Consider the following 23,346-nt stretch of genomic DNA (forward strand, 5'->3'; position numbering starts at 1 on the left):
CTTTCCTCTTCTTGCTCCAGGCGACCAACCACGCACGTATGTGTGTGTTGTGTGTTTTTGTTTAATTTTAGTTACCTAACTTTCATTAATTACATATTCCATCCCTCATATATGCACAATTGTTTTTAAATGGCTGAAACTTGTTTCTTTTAGTTAAGAATCCTATTTCACATTCTAACTAGGTTTACCTCCTAGTTAATTCTAAAAAAATAAACATATTGTAACAATATATATATATATATATATATATATATATATATATATAGGGTAGGGATCCTAAGAGAAGTCCACCCTATTTGAGAAACTTGAGAAGCAATCTGGACCACACATTTCCTTAAGCTATTCGTAATATACGCATATGTATAGTTTAAACTTGACTATATACATATATGTATATCGACTTATACACATATGTATATAGTCAGTTTTAAACTATACATATATGTATATTTCGAAAAGCTTTGGGAAAATGTGTGGTCCAGAATGCTTCTCAAGTTTCTCAATTAGCCTAGTGCTTCTCACATGATCCTAACCCTATATATATATATATATAACGCATATAATTACATTCTGGGGTGTTACAAATCCACCCCCCTTAAAGAAGGTTTCGTCCCGAAACTAGATTAACGTACCGAATAAAAACGGGTAGAACTTCCTCATCTCGTCCTCCGGTTCCCAAGTGAGATCCGATCCCTTTCGGTGTTGCCATTGGACTAACACTTGTTTAATTTCCTTGTTGCAAAGAGTTTTCACCTTGGTATCTTTTATAGCCACCGGTCTTTCTATGTAATTAATTCTCTCGTCTACCTCAATGTATTCAAGGGGTACATGAGCCGTTTCATCCGCAAGACATTTTCGTAGTTGTGACACGTGGAAAGTGTTTTGAATCCCTTCTAATGTTGAGGGTAGTTCTAACCGGTAGGCTACCTTTCCAACTCGAGCTATAATCTTGAATGGTCCGATATACCGGGGACCCAACTTTCCTCGCTTACGGAATCGAATTATGCCTTTCCACGGGGACACTTTCAACAACACTCGGTCCCCTACTTGGAACTCAATAGGGCGCCTTCTTTTGTCCGCATAGGACGTTTGTCGATCTTGCGCTGCTTTTAATCGGGCCCGTACCATGTCGATCTTTTCATTGGTTATCGCTACTACATCTTTAGGTGCGAGTTCTTTTTGTCCCACTTCTCCCCAACAAACAGGGGTTCTACATTTTCTCCCATATAACATTTCATACGGCGCCATTTGTATGCTACTTTGGTAGCTGTTGTTATACGAGAACTCTACTAATGGCAAATGTTCATCCCAATTTCCCCTGAAATCCATAACGCACGCTCTCAACATGTCTACAAGAGTTTGAATGGTCCGTTCGGATTGACCATCCGTTTGTGGGTGATATGCGGTACTCACATGCAATTGGGTACCCATTCCTTCATGAAATTTCCGCCAGTAACGGGAGGTAAATCGAGTATCCCGGCCCGACACAATAGACACCGTTACACCTTGGCGGGAAACGATCTCATTCACATAAATTTCCGCTAACCTTTCCGAGGAATAAGTCTCCCGAATGGATAGGAAATGGGCGCTTTTGGTAAGGCGGCCGACAACGACCCATATCGCATCATGCCCTTTTCTTGTTTTAGGGAGTTTGGTTACAAGATCCATGGTTACATTTTCCCATTTCCATACCGGGATTTCTAAGGGTTGCAATTCCCCATATGGTTTTTGATGTTCCGCTTTTACTTGGGAACAGGTCAAGCATTTAGATACGTACTTAACAATGTCACGTTTCATTCCCGGCCACCAATAATTTTCTTTCAAATCCCGGTACATTTTAGTGGCTCCCGGATGAACCGAGTAACGGGAGTTATGTGCTTCTTCCAATAATAAGGCCTTTGCTTCACAATGTCGTGGTATCCAAACCTGCTCATACCTTGTTTTTAATCCGCTCGTGTTTACTTCAAGTTTATTCTCGAACCCCTTCGTCCTTTCACGTTTCGGATCACCTACATTCAAGGACTCATCTTGTGCTTTTCGTATAGTTTCGAGGAGGTTTGGCGTGACTATCATTCTCATCGACTTTACCCGAATAGGTGGTGGGTATTCTTTCCGACTTAATGCATCCGCCACAACATTGACTTTACCCGGATGGTAAAGAATGTCGCAATCGTAATCCTTGATTAATTCTAGCCACCTTCGTTGCCTCATAGTAAGATCTTTTTGCTCGAAAAAGTATTTAAGGCTTTTGTGGTCTGAATAAATTGTACACTTTGTTCCATACAAATAATGCCTCCAGATTTTTAAGGCAAACACTACCGCAGCCAATTCTAAATTATGGGTTGGATAGTTAATTTCATGTTGTTTCAGTTGTCTTGAAGCGTAGGCAATAACTTTGCCTCGTTGCATCAAGACACACCCCAACCCTTGATGAGATGCATCCGCATATACCACTAAATCTTATGTTCCGTCTGGCAGGGTTAATACAGGGTTAATACGGGAGAGCTCGATAATTTCTCTTTTAACATTTGGAAAGCTTTCTGTTGATTTTCACCCCATTCAAACTTTTCTTCCTTCTTTGTCAACTTGGTTAAAGGAAGGGCTATTTTGGAGAAGTCTTGGATAAACCTCCGATAATAGCCGACTAGACCTGGGAAACTTCTTACTTCACTAACATTCTTCGGGGGTACCCATTTTACCACAGCTTCCACCTTAGAGGGATCCACCAAAATCCCTTTCTCATTGATTACATGGCCTAAGAACTGCACTTCCCTGAGCCAAAACGCACATTTAGAAAACTTAGCATATAACTTTTCCTTTCAAAGCGTCTCAAGCACCTGACGTAGATGACTCGCATGTTCAGACTCGCTACGAGAGTATACTAAAATGTCATCAATGAATACTATGACAAACTGATCTAGCAAATTTCGACATACCCTATTCACTAAATCCATAAAAGCGGCCGGAGCGTTAGTTAACCCGAATGACATTACTAAAAATTCATAATGTCCGTAACGGGTCCTGAACGCGGTCTTAGGTACGTCCTCTTCCCTTACTCGTACTTGATGGTAACCCGATCGCAAGTCGATTTTCGAGAACCAACTTGCCCCTTGTAATTGATCGAAAAGATCATCTATTCTCGGAAGGGGATATCGGTTCTTTATCGTGAGTTTTTTGAGCTCACGATAGTCAATGCACATTCTCATCGACTCATCCTTCTTTTTAACTTACAAAACGGGCGCTCCCCACGGGGACACGCTAGGGCGTATGAAGCCTTTGTCAAGAAGTTCTTGTAATTGGACCATTAATTCAAGTACTTCTGCGGGTGCCAACCGGTATGGGGCCTTAGCTACCGGTTTGGCATTTGGTTCCAACTCAATACGGAATTCGACTTCTCGCTCGGGTGGGAGTCCCGGTAATTCATCCGGAAACACATCCGGGTATTCGTTCACAATCTTTGTATCTTCAATTCTTAAAGCACCAAATTTTGTGTCGACAACATAGGCGGAATGCCTTACTCCCATTCTTCACATACTTAACCGCTTCTAAGATAGTACAGAATTTTGCCTCTACCTTCCTTTCCCCATGAATACTTACCCGCCTTCCCCTAGGAGATGTCACGTGAATAATTTTGCTTTCACATAAAATTTCCGCATGATGGCGGGATAACCAATCCATACCTACTGCTACCTTGAATTCTCCTTAGACCATGGGGATCAAATCAATATCAAAATCTTCGTCCTCTATAGTAATTTTACAATTTCTACATATTTTGTGTAAAAGGTAACTCTTACAATCGGCTATTTCTACCTCAAGTGGTGTAGGCATTCTTTTTATCGTGAACGAAGGGGAATGTACAAACTCGCTAGAAATGAATGATCTACTAGCCCCAGTATCAAACAACACATAAGTGGGTATAGAGTTTATCATAAAGATACCTGACACCACATTCGGGTGAGCTCTAGCTTCTTCCATGGAGATTTGGAACATTCTTCCCTTAGCTTTAGCCGTATCTTCCTTCTTTCTTCGCTCCTTGTTTGAGTTTTGGGCATTCAGCCTTCACATGGCCCGATTCATTATAGTTGTAGCATACCCTCTTGGGATTTGGGCAATTATAATAAGGATGCCCTTCTTGCCCGCAGTTGTAACATCCTTTCTTCCCCAATAAGCATTCTCCCGAATGGGGTTTTCCACATGTTTTACATCGAGGAAACCCTCCTTTAGAATCGTCTTTCTTTCCTTGATCGTGTGTCTTAGGTTTCTTGGAAGAACCTTGTGTTGATCCTTTCTCAACTTGCCTTTTCTCCCCGCGTTCAGCCTGTCTCTTTAGCTCAATTTCCCCATCCCTTGCCAAATCGATAATCTCATCCAAAGTTTCACATTTAGAAGGAGTTATAAACTCCCGTTATTCAGCCTTTAGCATGCCATGATAACGGATAATCTTCTTCCTCTGTGTTCCGACTATTTCTCCGCAAAACTTCAGCTGATCAAGGAAAGTATTTGTGATCTCATCAATTGATTCATCCTTTTGTCGGAGTCGGAGTAAATCTTATTGGATTCGATCCACGGCTGATTGTGGACAATGGTATTTGATAAAAGGTTGCTTGAATTCTTGCCAAGTCAAAGTTTGAACTTTATCCTCGCCGATCTCTTTACTATACGTATCCCACCAATCTTTAGCCCCTCGTAGAAGTTGCCCTGTGGCAAACATGACTTGATCTTCTTTATCACAATGACTTTGAATGAACACTCCCTCCATATTGGCTATCCATCTTTGACATTCAATGGGATCAATTTCTCCATTATAAGTTGCAGGCTTACATGCCATGATATCCTTATATGTGCACCGTCATGCATCCTTCTTGCCTTGAATCCCGGTTATCATTTCTTTCAACTCATCTACCTTACTTGTTACCATAGTCTCCACCCTACTCAACACTTGGCTCTCCACTTCTTGCGCTAGCTTCGAAACATTTGCATCAAACGCCTTCTCTGCTTCATCCGAAATTATCTTGTTTAACTCGTTTCGAGTTATCCGTTCTGTGGTATCCGTGTTTCCTCCACTTGCCATCTACAATTAAATATTCATGTTAAACATCATTACATTCATTCTCCCCATCTTTCTATACATCAGTCATTCTTAATAATTCATTCTCGTAAGTCATAAACTCATCCAATCTTTCTTTACAAACATTCTAGATGCATTTCTTACTTCATTCGTTCGTGTACATGACTTCCCATTCTTTTACACATTCATCATTAAAACATCTTAGCTATTAGTACTCTTAGTTTCATAGGGAATTTGAGGTGTTCCTAGAGTTTAACGAATGTTTGGAACGGGTTTGGGAGCCTCGGAATAAAAAACAAAACAAATTAGAAACGTAGCTCAGGAGATGGCGTCGCCGACGGCGAAAGGCAGCGTCGGCGACGGTGCCCAGAATGTTGCGTCGCTAAATTTGTGCGTAGGCAGCGAGTTAAGCCATCGGAACATCCCCAGTGCGTCGCCAACGGTGCTTCTGGCCTGCATTCGCTGTTTAACTCATTTTTTGCTCAAAACTTCGTTCACGAGCCCCGGTTAAACCTGAAACGGTTCCGGGAAGTCCCGAAATCCCCCGTAATATTCCATAATGTCCTTAACCCATGTCGTTCTAGTGTGGTAACTATAATTCTTTCTCCCGATTCCAACTTAAAGTATATATATCCACAATTCATTATTTACTTACTTGTACGATGCTTCGGAACGAACACACCTTCATACGAGCTTTCGGTTTGAGTTCAAGCATTGTAACTCCAATACTTGAATCCCTCAAACCTAGGCTCTGATACCAACTTGTAAGGTCTAAAATTTTGAAAGAAAATAACGAGACTCATTGACAAAATAACAAACGGGTCAAATGATTTCACAAGTAAAGTTTATGCATTTAACCTTGTGATAGCTAATAAAGTAGTTACAAAAGAGTTCACAACCCAAACGTTCCGTAACCAACTAACATAGTTTTCAACTACAAGTTCAACATCTATCAACTACCGGGTTATGTTACTTACAAAGGACCCGTTTTTACAAAACCATTTACAAAAGTTTAGACCATAACTAGTAGTTTCACGGAAGCGTGCATCAAGAATGTGTTCGATCCAAGTAGCGCCATCCATCAAATTGCTTTACCTACATTCAACCAACCAATTTAACATTTAAACCGTGAGTTCATATGACTTGAAAATTTATTAATCAACAACAAGAAAAACTTTTAAGTCTTCGTTCAAACATAGACTTCCCGACTTGGCGAAATGTTTCGCCTTCTCATTCGTCTTATGCTCTTAACACTTCTTCAAATATTACTCTAATCCATTACATGTATAAAGGTTCAAAACTTAGAATAATATCAACCATCACAATCTTACAAAAGATTAATACTTAAAAAGCGAAAGAACTTACCTTTGTTGTTTGTTTGTGATTCGGAGCGACTTGAGCTTTCTTCTTTAATCCCTATAATCCAAGAATCACATACTTTCGGTTCATGTCATCCTTTTCATTCTGATATCAACATATTTACATTAACAAACAACCGATTCTCAATTCTAACCATTCAACATTGTAAAATCCTATGATTAATTCATTCGGGCATTTTGACAAACACTTGGCGTGCATACTAATAATTAAGCATAATGTACAAGTATTTTATGCCTAAATTGACCCATTCATATTAATAACATTAACAACATCAATTTCACTCAACATCTCATATAACCTTCATCCTAATTCGATTTCCCATATCAAAACTTAATAAGAATATCATCATACAACATTATTATGCAAATTTTACAACAAGGTTTCATGTTATATAGGACTATCATCTTAATCTAAGTGGGTTTTCTCTTTCAACATCAATTTAACATTCTTCAAAGATTCATCATGCTCTAAATGGTGATTCTAACTTATTATCATACTAATTTCATCTTAACCCAAGGATTTCTTGAAACCCCAAATATCCAAGATTACCAAAACATAAAATTCATGTTACCTTGAGCTTGTTAGGACTAGAGGATCATGAATTTGTTAACATGCAAGTGTTTCAGCCATGTTTAGTGCTTCAATTCTTCAATTTTGTGATGATAAGGAGGGTTTTCTTTCCCCTTCTTGCTCCTGGCGACCAACCACGCACGTATGTGTGTGTGTTGTGTGTGTTTTTGTTTAATTTTAATTACCTAACTTTCATTAATTACATATTCCATCCCTCATATATGCACAATTGTTTTTAAATGGCTGAAACTTGTTTCTTTTAGTTAAGAATCCTATTTCACATTCTAACTGGGTTTACCTCCTAGTTAATTCTAAAAAAATAAACATATTGTATCAATATACATATATATATATATATATAACGCATATAATTACATTATGGGGTGTTACAAATCCACCCCCCTTAAAGAAGGTTTCGTCCCCGAAACTAGATTAACGTACCGAATAAAAACGGGTAGAATTTCCTCATCTCGTCATCTGGTTCCCAAGTGAGATCCGATCCCTTTCGGTGTTGCCATTGGACTAACACTTGTTTAATTTCCTTGTTGCGAAGAGTTTTCATGTGACAACCCGAAGTTTCAAGGTTAGTGTCTTAGGCTTTGTGATTTCCCCGTTCTTGTTTTAATTTATCCATTCGACCCGCGACTTGGATAAACGTGCTAATATGTTTTTGTAGTTAATGTTGTGTGTGAGTGTGTAACGGGTCAGTTTCTAAGTCGTGTTGATAATTGGGTCGTAAAGCGTAATTGGGCCACATGTGTGTGTTGTTTGACGAAACCCATTAACCCATATATATGATCGATTGAGCTTGGCCCAATCAGGAGATGTTACACTTGAATAAAACTTAAACACAACCGGCCTAACCCACTGTTTTAGGTTAGCATTTATAACCGGCCTACCTGGAGTAGGATAGCCCACTTCGGCTAATCACATAAACCGCCCCAAGCATGCATAAATTGTATATACGTATGATGATGTTAATTAAACCTTGATACTCAAGCAAACCTCTATTTTATTATATCTTCTGCACACGGCTACCCAATTCGATTAGGATTATTTTTACATTTGGTGTGGGCTTACGCCCAGTTCAGTTAGTTAGGAACAACCGCCCCAAAGCCTTAGGAATTATATATTACGAAGTATAATCTCAATATCTTCTTGATTAGCCTGCGAGCTAAAACAACCCTATTGCTCTTTCGTAATTTACGGACGTGCGACCGGAGAAACCCCCCCTCTTGAAGCACTCTCTGTTTTCGATCAAGTTATTGGGTTAGTAAATCCTTATGTACATAATTCTTATTGGTGATCTTGTTTGTGTGTGATATTGGTCAACAAAAAAAAATACACGTGCATGTTATACGAAATCATGATGTGATGTATTGTCAGCCACTTTGGATAAATTATGTATAAATTATGTGATGGATAAATATGGGTTGAGAATCAATTTGAATAATGATCACTGTATGTTGTCGGCCATACTTATAAATTGAAAAGTTAGTTGGCCCAATCAATTTCAAGTAATAATATGCGATTTCAGTGAATACCGGCTTATTTGAATAGGTATCTTGGGTCTGACAATTGCATGTGATGATAGTGTAAGGTATGGTGGTCCAATGATATCATTTGTTAAACAAAATTTTGGAGGCTATCTAACAGTGAAATCGAGATATTTAGGGAGGTCCAATAAGAGTTTATTGCATTTATTGAAAGAATGAAAATGTTTTGATTGTTTATAATATGATTGTACATGATTAGTGCACCGATAGGTATATATGAATTGATGAAACTGTTGTGGTTTAGATGAATGATGGCATCTAGGATTTGTATGTGTTATAAATTGATAAACAGGCTCGATGAATCTTTAAATCATAATCGATATTGACGGCCTAATGTTACTCGATGAACTAATTTTTAATTGTTGTGTAAATGGTTTTGAATCAAACACTGTTGATTAAGTGAATCGGCTAGGGGTTACGAAGAGGTACTTGGGTGGTAATTATGAACGGGTACAGTTATGTTATACGAATCATGTTAAATGTTTATTGAACTAAAGGAACCTTTGAGTTTACGCAGTCACGTTTCTTATAAACATCACATAATGTGTTTTAGAACATCAAAAAGAAATCTGATTAGGTGGTGTTAGTATGGGCCGAAACTAAGGGGACTGTTATAACCTTATTTGGTAAACACGTATTAATATTAAGGTGGATTTATAAATGGTATCTGGGCTGTTAATCCGGTTAAGTCGAACACTAGGGTAATCGCTGAATGGATTTAGTTGCCGTGAGTTGTGTGGACTGGTAATATGGATCACCTATGAATCAAAACACTCACTATGTTATAAATACGAGGTTTAATGATACGAATACTTACTGTGACTTGCGTGATGAAATATGTTTTGCTTGATTGCAACCTCTGTAATGAATGCAAAGAACACATGTGATATATTTTCACGAAACTGACTGATTTGATAACCACAATAGGGGTTAATTGATCAACTGAGAACACATACTTTAATCTTACCAAGCAAATCAAAGGTGAGTTCACTGCTCTTTTCCAAGCATGCATCCCGGGGAGGGATATCGGGTAACGTTCCAGGGAGGAATGCTAGTTATTGGGATGTTTGTTATTATTACTCAGTTTCTATCACATAAGACCCCTTACATCTACCGACAGTTGCCGAGGAGGCAACGAGGTTATTAGTTGATAGCGCTATTAGGTTTGGCACCCTCACACCGTACCAGGGTGGTCGGGCGTGAACTAATTTCCTTAAAGCATGACCAATGTTTTGATAGAGACATTGGGGTTGGGCAAACACATCTTGTAGCCATTTCGGTAATCGAGTTAATAACAACATCAAATCAAATTGTTGAACTGTTTTATACACGTAACTGGTAACTAACTCGATAACTAAACTTTGAACTCACCAGCGTTGTCTGACACACTTGTTTGCATGCTTATAGGTCATTAGCTGTTTGCATTGGAACTTGCTGTCTGGAGTAGCTGGAAAGGTCATGGGTCGACTGGGGGAATTAATGCTATTGATTTCTTGATACTATATAGTGGTTTTTAAACTATTTAACTTCGTTTAATTTTGCTTCCGCTGAATACATTGGTTTTCTTTTGAACGTGGACGGTCTTTTATTAATAATCAAGAACTTTATTTTAGAAACATGTATGGGTTCTACGTAATTAGTGGCTCATTGCTGGTACGTCACACGCCTATCAGGGACACTCCCTAGGTGGTATTTTGGGGGTGTGACATTTCACCTTGGTATCTTTTATAGCCATCGGTCTTTCTATGTAATTAATTCTCTCGTCTACCTCAATGTCTTCAAGGGGTACATGAGCCGTTTCATCCGCAAGACATTTTCGTAGTTGTGACACGTGGAAAGTGTTGTGAATCCCTTCTAATGTTGAGGGTAGTTCTAACCGGTAGGCTACCTTTCCAACTCGAGCTATAATCTTGAATGGTCCGATATACCGGGGACCCAACTTTCCTCCCTTACGGAATCGAATTATGCCTTTCCACGGGGACACTTTCAACAACACTCGGTCCCCTACTTGGAACTCAATAGGGCGCCTTCTTTTGTCCGCATAGGACTTTTGTCGATCTTGCGCTGCTTTTAATCGGGCCCGTACCATGTCGATCTTTTCATTGGTTATCGCTACTACATCTTTAGGTGTGAGTTCTCTTTGTCCCACTTCTCCCCAACAAACAGGGGTTCAACATTTTCTCCCATATAACATTTCATACGGCGCCATTTGTATGCTACTTTGGTTGCTGTTGTTATACGTGAACTCTACTAATGGCAAATGTTCATCCCAATTTCCCCCGAAATCCATAACGCATGCTCTCAACAAGTCTACAAGAGTTTGAATGGTCCGTTCGGATTGACCATCCGTTTGTGGGTGATATGCGGTACTCACATGCAATTGGGTACCCATTCCTTCATGAAATTTCCGCCAGTAACGGGAGGTAAATCGAGTATCCCGGTCCGACACAATAGACACCGGTACACCGTGGCGGGAAACGATCTCATTCACATAAATTTCCGCTACCCTTTCCGATGAATAAGTCTCCCGAATGGGTAGGAAATGGGCGCTTTTGGTAAGATGGTCGACAACGACCCATATCGCATCATGCCCTTTTCTTGTTTTAGGGAGTTTGGTTACAAGATCCATGGTTACATTTTCCCATTTCCATACCGGGATTTCTAAGGGTTGCAATTCCCCGTATGGTTTTTTATGTTCCACTTTTACTTGGGAACATGTCAAGCATTTAGATACGTACTTAACAATGTCGCGTTTCATTCCCGGCCACCAATAATTTTCTTTCAAATCCCGGTACATTTTAGTGGCTCCCGGATGAACCGAGTAACGGGAGTTATGTGCTTCTTCCATTAATAAGGCCTTTGCTTCACAATGTCGTGGTATCCAAACCCGCCCATACCTTGTTTTTAATCCGCTCGCGTTTACTTCAAGTTTATTCTTGAACCCCTTCGTCCTTTCACTTTTCGGATCACCTACATTCAAGTACTCATCTTGTGCTTTTCGTATTGTTTCGAGGAGGTTTGGCGTGACTATCATTCTCATCGACTTTACCCGAATAGGCGGTGGGTATTCTTTCCGACTTAATGCATCCGCCACAACATTGACTTTACCCGGGTGGTAAAGAATGTCGTAATCGTAATCCTTGATTAATTCTAGCCACCTTCGTTGCCTCATATTAAGATCTTTTTGCTCGAAAAAGTATTTAAGGCTTTTGTAGTCTGAATAAATTGTACACTTTGTTCCATACAAATAATGCCTCCAGATTTTTAAGGCAAAAACTACCGCTGCCAGTTCTAAATTATGGGTTGGATAGTTAATTTCATGCTGTTTCAGTTGTCTTGAAGCGTAGGCAATAACTTTGCCTCGTTGCATCAAGACACACCCCAACCCTTGATGAGATGCATCCGCATATACCACTAAATCTTCTGTTCCGTCTGGCAGGGTTAATACGGGAGAGCTCGATAATTTCTTTTTTAACATTTGGAAAGCTTTCTGTTGATTTTCACCCCATTCAAACTTTTCTTCCTTCTTTGTCAACTTGGTTAAATGAAGGGCTATTTTGGAGAAGTCTTGGATAAACCTCCGATAATAGCCGGCTAGACCTGGGAAACTTCTTACTTCACTAACATTCTTCGGGGGTACCCATTTTACCACAGCTTCCACCTTAGAGGGATCCAGTAAAATCCCTTTCTCATTGATTACATAGCCTAAGAACTGCATTTCCCTGAGCCAAAACACACATTTAGAAAACTTAACATATAACTTTTCCTTTCAAAGCGTCTCAAGCACATGACGTAGATGACTCGCATGTTCAGACTCGCTACGAGAGTATACTAAAATGTCATCAAAGAATACTATGGCAAACTGATCTAGCATATTTCGGCATACCTTATTCATTAAATCCATAAAATTGGCCGGAGCATTTGTAACAACTCTCATTAAAAATTAATAATTAGAATGGTAATTAGCTATTAAGAAAACCCTAATTGAGATACCCAAGTAATTCTGCACTAACCCTAAAATTTTCATAACAATCGGAATCAGGATCAGGGCCCCTAAAACTCAGGGGGGTTAAACCCTAGTAGATATTTATCTTTCCAAATTGCTGTAAAAGTGAAAATAATTCGTTCAAAATTACTCAGCAAAGCTACGGGACACGAAACAACCTAGTCTAGAAACTAGACCCGTCGCGCCACGCGACGGGTACACCTATCTCTTTCGCGTGGCGCGAGGGAGGCCAAAATCCAGGTATAAATAGGGGGCAGTGGCACTTGAATTCTGCTGAAGATTCGACGTTAAAATTCGAATTATACACTGAGTTACTATAGAAATCGTTCACACACACACTAATATCGAATCGCTGCCGCAGAACAGGGTAATTACTCGATCGCTATTACGATTCAGTTTCCGGGATCAATATACCCAAAGAATGTCTAAGTGCCGCCCACATTGGGCTATGCTTTGTCGTTGTCGATAATTCGATAATGAGTTGAAGCATTGTACTTTGTCGTTGTCGATAATTCGATAATGAGTTGAAGTACTATACTTTGTCGTTTGTCATTTTGATAAATGAGTTGAAGTATTGCACTTGGTCATTCATTGCGAGTATTTGATCTCGGGAAATTATCGTAACTGCTGTATTGATCACTAACTCTGTTTTGTGTGCCTTATTGTGAAATTAGGTTAACAGGGATAAAATCATATTCTGTCAGTACTAAATCTACAATGTGAGTCATTCTCTTTTTATTAACTGTTTTACAATACTCCAAATTATTTTCAGAGTTATAATTACAGTGATTAAGTTTATGTAATCACCAAATTACAGCCGGTATGTGGGGTATTGTGCACAGTATTGTTATTATTGTTTCCTTCACATTAGGTGGGCGAGCCTAATTGTGACATACGTCACTCATTGGGCCAGCCAATGGTGATATGACCACAGTCACAGAGCTGGTCTGTGACAAATACCTATTCTTGAATGTTGGTTGATAATAAACATATGTAAAAACTCTTAATACTGTGAATTATAACAAATGTGTCATTTTCAGTAAGATGAATGATTCACTCAGTATTTCCCTACTGACAAAATCTTTTTCAAACATGTTTCAGGTGATCTGCTGTAAATCAGGAAAAGTGCTGAGGAGCATTTCAAGCTTAATATAGTGGCTCAATATAAAATGAATAAAGATGTTTTAAAATAAGAATTTATCACTAAACTTATGTATTGTAAATTATCGGGGTTTTATCCCGAATTGTGAAATAAAAATAATCGGGAAAAAATTTAGCTTTACAACGATCCCGATGTTCAAAATTTTCCGCTGCTAAAACTCAATTAAACAAATATCACGGGGTTTCTGTCCCGCGGCTCCGGAAACGGATCAAACCGGGTCGGGGGCCATGACAGCATTAGTTAACCCGAATGACATTACTAAAAATTTATAATGTCTGTAACGGGTCCTGAACGCGGTCTTAGGTACGTCCTCTTCCATTACTCGTACTTGATGGTAACCCGATCGCAAGTCGATTTTTGAGAACCAACTTGCCCCTTGTAATTGATCGAAAAGATCATCTATTCTCAGAATGGGATATCGGTTCTTTATCGTGAGTTTGTTGAGCTCACGATAGTCGATGCACATTCTTATCGACCCATCCTTCTTTTTAACAAACAAAACGGGCGCTCCCCACGGGGACACGCTAGGGCGTATGAAGCCTTTGTCAAGAAGTTCTTGTAATTGGACCATTAATATCATGGGGATCAAATCAATATCAAAATCTTCGTCCTAAGACCATGGGGATCAAATCAATATCAAAATCTTCGTCCTCTATAGTAATTTTACAATTTCTACATATTTCGTGTAAAAGATAACTCTTACAGTCGGCTATTTCTACCACAAGTGGTGTAGGCATTCTTTTTATCGTGAACAAAGGGGAATGTACAAACTCGCTAGAAATGAATGATCTACTAGCCCCGGTATCAAACAACACATAAGTGGGTATAGAGTTTATCATAAAGATACCTGACACCACATTCGGGTGAGCTCTAGCTTCTTCCGTAGAGATTTGGAACATTCTTCCCTTAGCTTTAGCCGTATCTTCCTTCTTTCTTCACTCCTTGTTTGAGTTTTGGGCATTCAGCCTTCACATGGCCCGATTCATTATAGTTGTAGCATACCCTCTTGGGATTTGGGCAATTATAATAAGGATGCCCTTCTTGCCCGCGGTTGTAACATCCTTTCTTCCCCAATAAGCATTCTCCCGAATGGGGTTTTCCACACGTTTTACATCGAGGAAACCCTCCTTTAGAATCGTCTTTCTTTCCTTGATCGTGTGTCTTAGGTTTCTTGGAAGAACCTTGTGTTGATCCTTTCTCAACTTGCCTTTTCTCCTCGCGTTCAGCCTGTCTCTTTAGCTCAATTTCCCTATCCCTTGCCAAATCGATAATCTCGTCCAAAGTTTCACATTTAGAAGGAGTTATAAACTCCCGTTATTCAGCCTTTAGCATGGCATGATAACGGATAATCTTCTTCCTCTGTGTTCCGACTGTTTCTCCGCAAAACTTCAACTGATCAAGGAAAGTATTTGTGATCTCATCAATTGATTCATCCTTTTGTCGGAGTCGGAGTAAATCTTATTGGATTCGATCCACGACTGATTGTGGACAATGGTATTTGATAAAAGGTTGCTTGAATTCTTGCCAAGTCAAAGTTTGAACTTTATCCTCGCCGATCTCTTTACTATACGTATCCCACCAATCTTTAGCCCCTCGTAAAAGTTGCCCCGTGGCAAACATGACTTGATCTTCTTTATCACAATGACTTCGAATGAACACTCCCTCCATATTGGCTATCCATCTTTGACATTCAATGGGATCAATTTCTCCATTATAAGTTGCAGGCTTACATGCCATGAAATCCTTATATGTGCACCGTCATGCATCCTTCTTGCCTTGAATCCCGGTTATCATTTCTTTCAACTCATCTACCTTACTTGTTACCATAGTCTCCACCCTACTCAAAACTTGGCTCTCCACTTCTTGCGCTAGCTTCGAAACATTTGCATCAAACGCCTTCTCTACTTCATCCGAAATTATCTTGTTTAACTCGTTTCGAGTTATCCGTTCTGTGGTATCCGTGTTTCCTCCACTTGCCATCTACAATTAAATATTAATGTTAAACATCATTACATTCATTCTCCCCATCTTTCTATACATCAATCATTCTTAATAATTCATTCTCGTAAGTCATAAACTCATCCAATCTTTCTTTACAAACATTCTAGATGCATTTCTGTAACACCCCGAAAATATAAAACTTTATATTAGAATTATATAAAGTATAAATAAATGAGAATTTACCAACTAGAAATTTTAACCTAGTTGGTTAATAGTTTAGAAATAACCTATAGTAGGGTTAAAAGCCACTAAATTAAATGTTGATCAAAATGGAGGGACCTAGGTTGTCAAAATTTGAAACTTGTATTACTAAGTTAGTAAAACAAAACCAAACACCCCATTTTGAGGTGTTGGTCGATCAGGAGCAAGAAAAGGGGGCGATCCCCACTCTCAAACCCTAACTTCACCAAATTGATCAATTGAAGGTTAATCTTTGCCCCAGATCGAAATCTGAATAGAGATTCGTGATCCTCATCACAAGGGGATTACAAGGTATGTGGAATTTCATGAAATCTCTCAACTTGAAATTCTCATATAATTGGGATAATATGAAATTAGGGTTGTATGCATATGTTATGATGAATTAGGAACAACTATAGTGTCTAGGAACAAATCCTAGACAAACACAAGCTGAAATTATGTAGAATTTTGATGGAAACTATGATCACCATTGTAGGTTATTAGTGGGTTATGTGTATTTGGAATGAACACTAGGAAATAGATTGTTAATCTAGTGTAATTTGGCAATTTTGAAATGATTCCAGAAATTAGAAGCTTACAATCATGTAAATTATGTGAAATTATGGCTAAATGATAAACTAAAGATGTGATGTATAATCATGTAAAAATCTGCTCATGAAGTGTTTGTTGAAATGCCTCTATGAAGGCTTAAAACTGAAATTTCAAGTTTAAACGCATAATCACGATGTTTGGTGTAATATGCGAATTATAATTTCAAAAGAGAGTTCTAAACATATGATAAATGAACTCTATAGGAACGGGCGCAGGAGCGTCAAGCGGACAAGCGGGCGGCGAACCACGTTTAAAAGGCCTACTTTGAAGGTATGTAACTTGTCCCGTTACAATTAAGTATGTGTTGATGTTTATAATATGTGTAGTGAATTTTAGAATAAAGGTTGTTTTGAATTAAAGCGGTGATGTCGCTATATTGAATAGCTGGTCCAAAATTTGGTTGGGACTCGTTGGTAGTCGTCATATGGGAGGATTCCTTAGACGAGCCAAACGGGTCGAATAATCAAATAAAGCATGGATTTTGCTTTGTAATACGATTGATTTGTTTATTGTTATTGATTAAACATTGAGTTATTAAAACACGATAAATCACTATGTTGGTTTGTTAGAATAAGAATTCGAGAAAAGTGTGTAGGCAAAACAAACAAAAAGCCAAAGCTCATATGTGCAGGATCTACCGTAAGTTACGGTGTCACCGTAACTTACGGTAAAGATCAGAAGGCTACGGTGGGATTCCCCTGGTTTACGGTGAACCAAAAACTTTCCAGAACCTACCGTAACTTACGGTGACACCGTAAGTTACGGTGGAACTAAGAAAGTTGTAAAATTTCTTTTATATCATACTTAGATGTCGAATCTTGCATCTATATATTATATGAAAAGGTTATAACTAACATTTTAGTGGTTTTGACCATAGGTAACAAGATGGATCTTGCGGTTGGCGATCAAGCACATGATGAAGAACCGAACACTACATTTTGAAGCTTCCGCAATGTTTTAATCTTTAGTAGTCCTTGTGTATGGGTTGTAAACACTTGTTAAACTACTTTTGAAATGTTTTCACTTAGTCTTTAGTTGACTAAGGTTGACGTACTTATGAACTCCGTTAATGAATTGTCATGTTATTAAAACAATATTTTAATAGAAATGATGTATTTTATTATTAAAAACAAGTGAAAAATTTAGGGTGTTACAAGTTGGTAATCAGAGCTTAAGGTTGTCAACAAAGTGTTCGGTTCAAGCTTGATCGACCGTCCGGTAAGAATTAACTTATTATGTTAATGAATCATGTCTTATGTAAGGAATGAGAAACGAGTTGATATGCATGGGAAGAGCGTGTTGACACACTCAAACCCGGAAAGTGCATTAAATGTGAATGGTTAAAGCAAGTTGAGAACTTGGCTAAACTGAAACAAACGAAGCAAGGTTATAAATGAAATGTTTAACGTTTAAATGTAAACATTTCAGTTTCAAGATGTCTGATGGGAATGATGATAATCCGGTGCAAACAAACACCGAACAAATGAAAGAAATAATTGCCGAAGAGGTAGGAAAGGCAATTGAAGGCAGTCTATCCGGGTTTATAGACAAGATTCAAAGCACGGTGTTATCGCTCGTAGAAGAACGAGTTAAAAGGTTGGAGGATACTGTCAACCTTATGAAAGACAAAACTGGAGAACGCAAAGGGTGTTCGTACAAGGAATTTATGGCGTGTAAACCGCCAATCTACAACGGGGAGGTTGACCCGATAATTTGTCAAAGATGGATAAGTGATATTGAAGGGGTGTTTGAACGGACCCATTGTGAAGTAGGTGACTTTGTCGCCTACGGAATGGGTCAATTGAGGAACCAAGCTAAAGATTGGTGGGATAACAAAAAGAAGGAAATGGGAGCCGAAGCGGCGAGGGTTATGACTTGGGACGAGTTTAAGGTACCATTCCTTAAACACCACAGTCCCAAAGCGGTTATCTATAGAATCAAAGAAGAATTCATCCAACTGAGACAAAAGGGTGAAACAATCGATAAGATCACGGGCATCTTTATGGATAAGCTTAGATTTTGTGACGAGTTAGTCACCACTGAAGAACAAAAGATATATTACTATTACAATATGCTGAGTGCTGAGTACCGGGAATTTATGACTCTGTCAAAATACGAAACCCTCACGGAGATTATCAACACCGCCCGGGAACGGGAAATCGAGTTAAAGAAACAAGTGGAAAGAGGTGAGCGAAGGGCACATGATGTGAATCCAAGCCCTACAAAGAAAGCCCGAACGGGAGAATCGGGAAAGAAGATGGATATTAAAGGTGGGTCGCCAAGTTGTAAAGTCTGCGGGAAGGGACACAAGGGGGAATGTCGATTCAAAGACAAGCCATGCCCCATATGTAATAAGACGGGGCACACGGCCTCGCTATGTATAGGAAAGGTATCGGTTTGCTACAATTGCTATCAACCGGGCCACAAAAAGTCCGAATGCCCGGACTTAGTTGGAAAGAGAGATGCTAAGGAGTCTCCGGCAGAAGCCCCCAAGGCGAAGGCTAGGTCCTTCCAACTTACCGCAGCTGAAGCGAAAACAGAACCCGATGTGGTTTCAGGTATATTCACAATTAACTCAATTCCAGCACGTGTATTGTTTGATACGGGTGCGAATAAATCCTTCATTTCGCATGGATTTATTCGACATCCTTCATTTGTATTGACGAAATTACCTGTGCCCTTAGAAGTTGAAATAGGGGATAACAAAAGTTTTATAGCTTGTGATGTTTGTCGAGGCTGCAAATTAAGCATCGACGATGAGGAATACTTGATAGATCTAATTCCGATGTCAATGGGAGAATTTCAAGTAGTCGTTGGGATGGATTGGCTAGCCCAACACCATGCAAAAGTCGTGTGTTTTCGTAAAGAGATAAAACTAATATCTCCGAGTGGGAAACACGTCACCATTTATGGTGAAAAAGGAGGTAACCCCATAGTGTGCTCAATGTTGAAAGCTCACAAGCTTATGAAGCGAGGATGCAAGGCGTTCATGATATACGCAAATGAGCCCGAGAAAGAATCACGGAAGATTGAAGATGTACCGGTAGTGCGAGATTTTCGAGATGTATTTCCGGAGGATTTACCGGGAATACCGCCTGAACGGGAAGTAGAGTTCGGAATCGAATTGATTCCGGGCGCAAAACCCGTAGCTAAAGCACCATACCGACTCGCGCCGTCGGAATTACAAGAGTTGATGTCCCAAATCCAAGATCTGCTTGATAAGGGATTCATTAGGCCGAGTGTGTCTCCTTGGGGCGCACCGGTGTTGTTCGTAAGAAAGAAAGATGGAAGCATGCGTATGTGTATCGATTACCGGGAGTTAAACAAACTCACGATAAAGAACCGATACCCGCATCCGAGGATAGATGATTTGTTCGACCAATTACAAGGTGCGAACTGGTTTTCAAAAATTGACCTTAGGTCAGGGTATCACCAACTAAGGGTCAAAGAAGAAGATGTGCCGAAGACGGCTTTCCGCACGAGATACGGACATTACGAATTCCTCGTAATGTCATTTGGGCTAACAAATGCACCCGCGGCTTTCATGGACCTCATGAACCGGGTTTGCAAGCCAATGTTGGACAAGTCGGTCATCGTGTTTATCGATGATATCTTGGTGTATTCCAAAAGTGAAGCTGAACACGCACACCACTTACGAGAAGTGTTAGAGACACTTAGGCGGGAAAGGCTGTATGCGAAATTCTCTAAGTGTGCCTTTTGGTTACGAGAGGTACAATTTTTTGGCCACGTTATAAGTGCTGACGGAGTATTGGTGGATCCGTCCAAGATTGAGGCTGTGTCGAAATGGAATCCCCCAAAGAACCCTTCGGAAATTAGAAGCTTTTTGGGGCTTGCGGGATACTATAGGAGATTCATTCAAGATTTCTCCAAGATTGCGTTACCGCTAACAAAGCTAACCCAAAAGAAAGAGAAGTTCATTTGGGGTGTCGATCAAGAAAGAGCGTTTCTGACGCTAAAAGAGAAGTTAACACAAGCTCCGGTACTGACATTGCCGGACGGGGTCGAAGATATGGTAGTTTATTCGGATGCTTCACTGTCGGGGCTCGGATGCGTTTTGATGCAACGGGGCAAAGTTATAGCTTATGCCTCGAGACAATTGAAAATACATGAGAAGAAATATCCTACACACGACCTTGAATTGGCTGCGGTGGTATTTGCCTTAAAAATATGGAGGCACTACCTATACGGGGTAAAGTGCACCATATACACAGATCACAAGAGTTTAAAATACTTTTTCGATCAGAAAGAGTTAAATATGCGACAAAGGCGATGGCTGGAAACGGTGAAAGACTACGATTGTGAAATACATTATCACCCCGGAAAGGCGAATGTGGTGGCGGATGCTCTGAGCAGAAAAGCGGACTATGTCCCAATACGAGTAAGGTCGATGCAACTCGTGGTGACCTCGGGTATACTTGAACGTATTCAAGAGGCGCAATTAGAAGCAATGAAAGAAGAGAATTGGAAGAAAGAAAGAATAATAGGTCAGTTGAAAGATTTGTCAGATGGGAATAACGGGTTGAAGACTCGATCCGGAAGGATATGGGTCCCACATACTTGTGGAGTGAAAGCGCTTCTACTTAATGAAGGTCATAAATCCCGTTATTCAATTCATCCGGGTGCGACCAAGATGTACAATGATTTGAAACAAAATTATTGGTGGCCCGGAATGAAGAGGGATGTGGCGAAGCATGTGGAAAAATGTTTGACATGTTTACAAGTTAAGGCGGAGCACCAGAAACCATACGGCAAACTCCAACCGTTAGAAATTCCGGTTTGGAAATGGGAACATATTACAATGGACCTATTAACCAAGTTGCCTAAAATGAACCGTGGTTTCGATGCCATATGGGTAGTGGTAGATAGATTGACGAAGAGTGCTCACTTCATTCCGATCCGTGAGACTTATACGTCAGAAAAGATGTCAGAGGTTTACACGAATGAAATAATAGCACGTCATGGGGTGCCGGTATCCATTGTGTCTGATAGGGATACCCGGTTTACTTCGAAATTTTGGCGGGAATTCCAAGAACAAATGGGGACTAAATTGTTCATTAGCACTGCTTATCATCCACAAACGGATGGGCAGAGTGAAAGAACAATACAAACGTTGGGAGATATGCTGCGGGCATGCATTATTGACTTCGGAGGTAGTTGGGATATCCATCTACCCTTGGTCGAATTTGCATATAACAATAGCTATCACACGAGCATTAAAATGGCCCCGTATGAACTGTTATATGGCCGGAAATGTCGAACCCCGGTATGTTGGAGAGAAGTGGGTCCACGAGGGATAGCACCTACTGATATAATCCGAACTACAAATAAGAAAATCGACATAGTTCGGGCACACTTGAAAGCGGCTCAAGACAGGCAAAAGGCGTATGCGGATAAAAGGAATAGGCCAATTGAATTTCAGGTTGGAGACATGGTTATGCTGAAAGTTTCCCCATGGAAAGGCATTATTAGATTCCGAAAAAGGGGGAAACTAAGCCCGAGATTTATTGGGCTATTCAGGATCACTGAACGGGTTGGTAAAGTAGCTTATCGTCTCGAATTACCCGAGGAGTTGAGTGGGATTCATAGCATGTTCCACGTGTCGCACCTCCGAAAATGTTTGGCCGACGAAACTACTCATATCCACTATGATGATATCGAGGTGGATAACAGCCTCAACTATGCAGTAAAACCAATTGCGATTTTAGATCGTAAAGAGAAAAGTTTGAGGAACAAGGTGATTAACCAAGTCAGGGTCAAATGGGAGCACAAGAAAGGTTCGGACACCACGTGGGAGCCCGAAGAGGAGATGCGACGTCTCCACCCAACATTATTTGGTACGTACTTCGGTTTCGGGGATGAAACCCTTTTAAGGGGGGGTGGACTTGTAACACCCCGAAAATATAAAACTTTATATTAGAATTATATAAAGTATAAATAAATGAGAATTTACCAACTAGAAATTTTAACCTAGTTGGTTAATAGTTTAGAAATAACCTATAGTAGGGTTAAAAGCCACTAAATTAAATGTTGATCAAAATGGAGGGACCTAGGTTGTCAAAATTTGAAACTTGTATTACTAAGTTAGTAAAACAAAACCAAACACCCCATTTTGAGGTGTTGGTCGATCAGGAGCAAGAAAAGGGGGCGATCCCCACTCTCAAACCCTAACTTCACCAAATTGATCAATTGAAGGTTAATCCTTGCCCCAGATCGAAATCTGAATAGAGATTCGTGATCCTCATCACAAGGGGATTACAAGGTATGTGGAATTTCATGAAATCTCTCAACTTGAAATTCTCATATAATTGGGATAATATGAAATTAGGGTTGTATGCATATGTTATGATGAATTAGGAACAACTATAGTGTCTAGGAACAAATCCTAGACAAACACAAGCTGAAATTATGTAGAATTTTGATGGAAACTATGATCACCATTGTAGGTTATTAGTGGGTTATGTGTATTTGGAATGAACACTAGGAAATAGATTGTTAATCTAGTGTAATTTGGCAATTTTGAAATGATTCCAGAAATTAGAAGCTTACAATCATGTAAAATCGTGGATTTATGTGAAATTATGGCTAAATGATAAACTAAAGATGTGATGTATAATCATGTAAAAATCTGCTCATGAAGTGTTTGTTGAAATGCCTCTATGAAGGCTTAAAACTGAAATTTCAAGTTTAAACGCATAATCACGATGTTTGGTGTAATATGCGAATTATAATTTCAAAAGAGAGTTCTAAACATATGATAAATGAACTCTATAGGAACGGGCGCAGGAGCGTC

General features: G+C 39.6%; 2 protein-coding genes across 2 annotated transcripts; one reads left to right on the plus strand and one right to left on the minus strand.

Annotated features, from left to right (window-relative positions):
* Positions 1 to 14,654: 14,654 nt before the first annotated feature.
* Positions 14,655 to 15,410, minus strand: LOC110866905. The gene is made up of 2 exons (XM_022116050.1): positions 15,268 to 15,410; positions 14,655 to 14,997 (listed from the first exon to the last, which is right to left on the minus strand). The coding sequence occupies exons 1-2, from the start codon at positions 15,408 to 15,410 to the stop codon at positions 14,655 to 14,657; spliced, it is 486 nt and encodes a 161-aa protein (XP_021971742.1).
* A 2,560-nt stretch (positions 15,411 to 17,970) lies between these two features.
* Positions 17,971 to 23,146, plus strand: LOC110866904. Its single transcript, XM_022116049.1, has 3 exons — positions 17,971 to 19,093; positions 19,220 to 19,459; positions 23,088 to 23,146. Exons 1-3 carry the CDS (start codon positions 17,971 to 17,973, stop codon positions 23,144 to 23,146), a joined length of 1,422 nt encoding a protein of 473 aa, XP_021971741.1.
* The last annotated feature ends 200 nt before the right edge of the window (positions 23,147 to 23,346 follow it).

This window comes from Helianthus annuus, chromosome 7 (assembly GCF_002127325.2).
Source record: "Helianthus annuus cultivar XRQ/B chromosome 7, HanXRQr2.0-SUNRISE, whole genome shotgun sequence".
Classification (NCBI taxonomy): Eukaryota; Viridiplantae; Streptophyta; class Magnoliopsida; order Asterales; family Asteraceae; genus Helianthus; species Helianthus annuus.

What these genes read in the sequence shown, in the direction of transcription:
- LOC110866905 (XM_022116050.1), bottom strand. Translation starts at nt 15,410, where the DNA reads ATGGAGGGAGTGTTCATTCGAAGTCATTGTGATAAAGAAGATCAAGTC. An exon ending in AAAGTTCAAACTTTGACTTG is followed by an intron (nt 14,998 to 15,267) that starts GCAAGAATTCAA and finishes CGATTTGGCAAG; the next exon opens with GGATAGGGAAATTGAGCTAA.
- LOC110866904 (XM_022116049.1), top strand. Translation starts at nt 17,971, where the DNA reads ATGTCTGATGGGAATGATGATAATCCGGTGCAAACAAACACCGAACAA. An exon ending in AGAACCCGATGTGGTTTCAG is followed by an intron (nt 19,094 to 19,219) that starts GTATATTCACAA and finishes CTGTGCCCTTAG; the next exon opens with AAGTTGAAATAGGGGATAAC. An exon ending in CATTTATGGTGAAAAAGGAG is followed by an intron (nt 19,460 to 23,087) that starts GTAACCCCATAG and finishes AAATGATTCCAG; the next exon opens with AAATTAGAAGCTTACAATCA.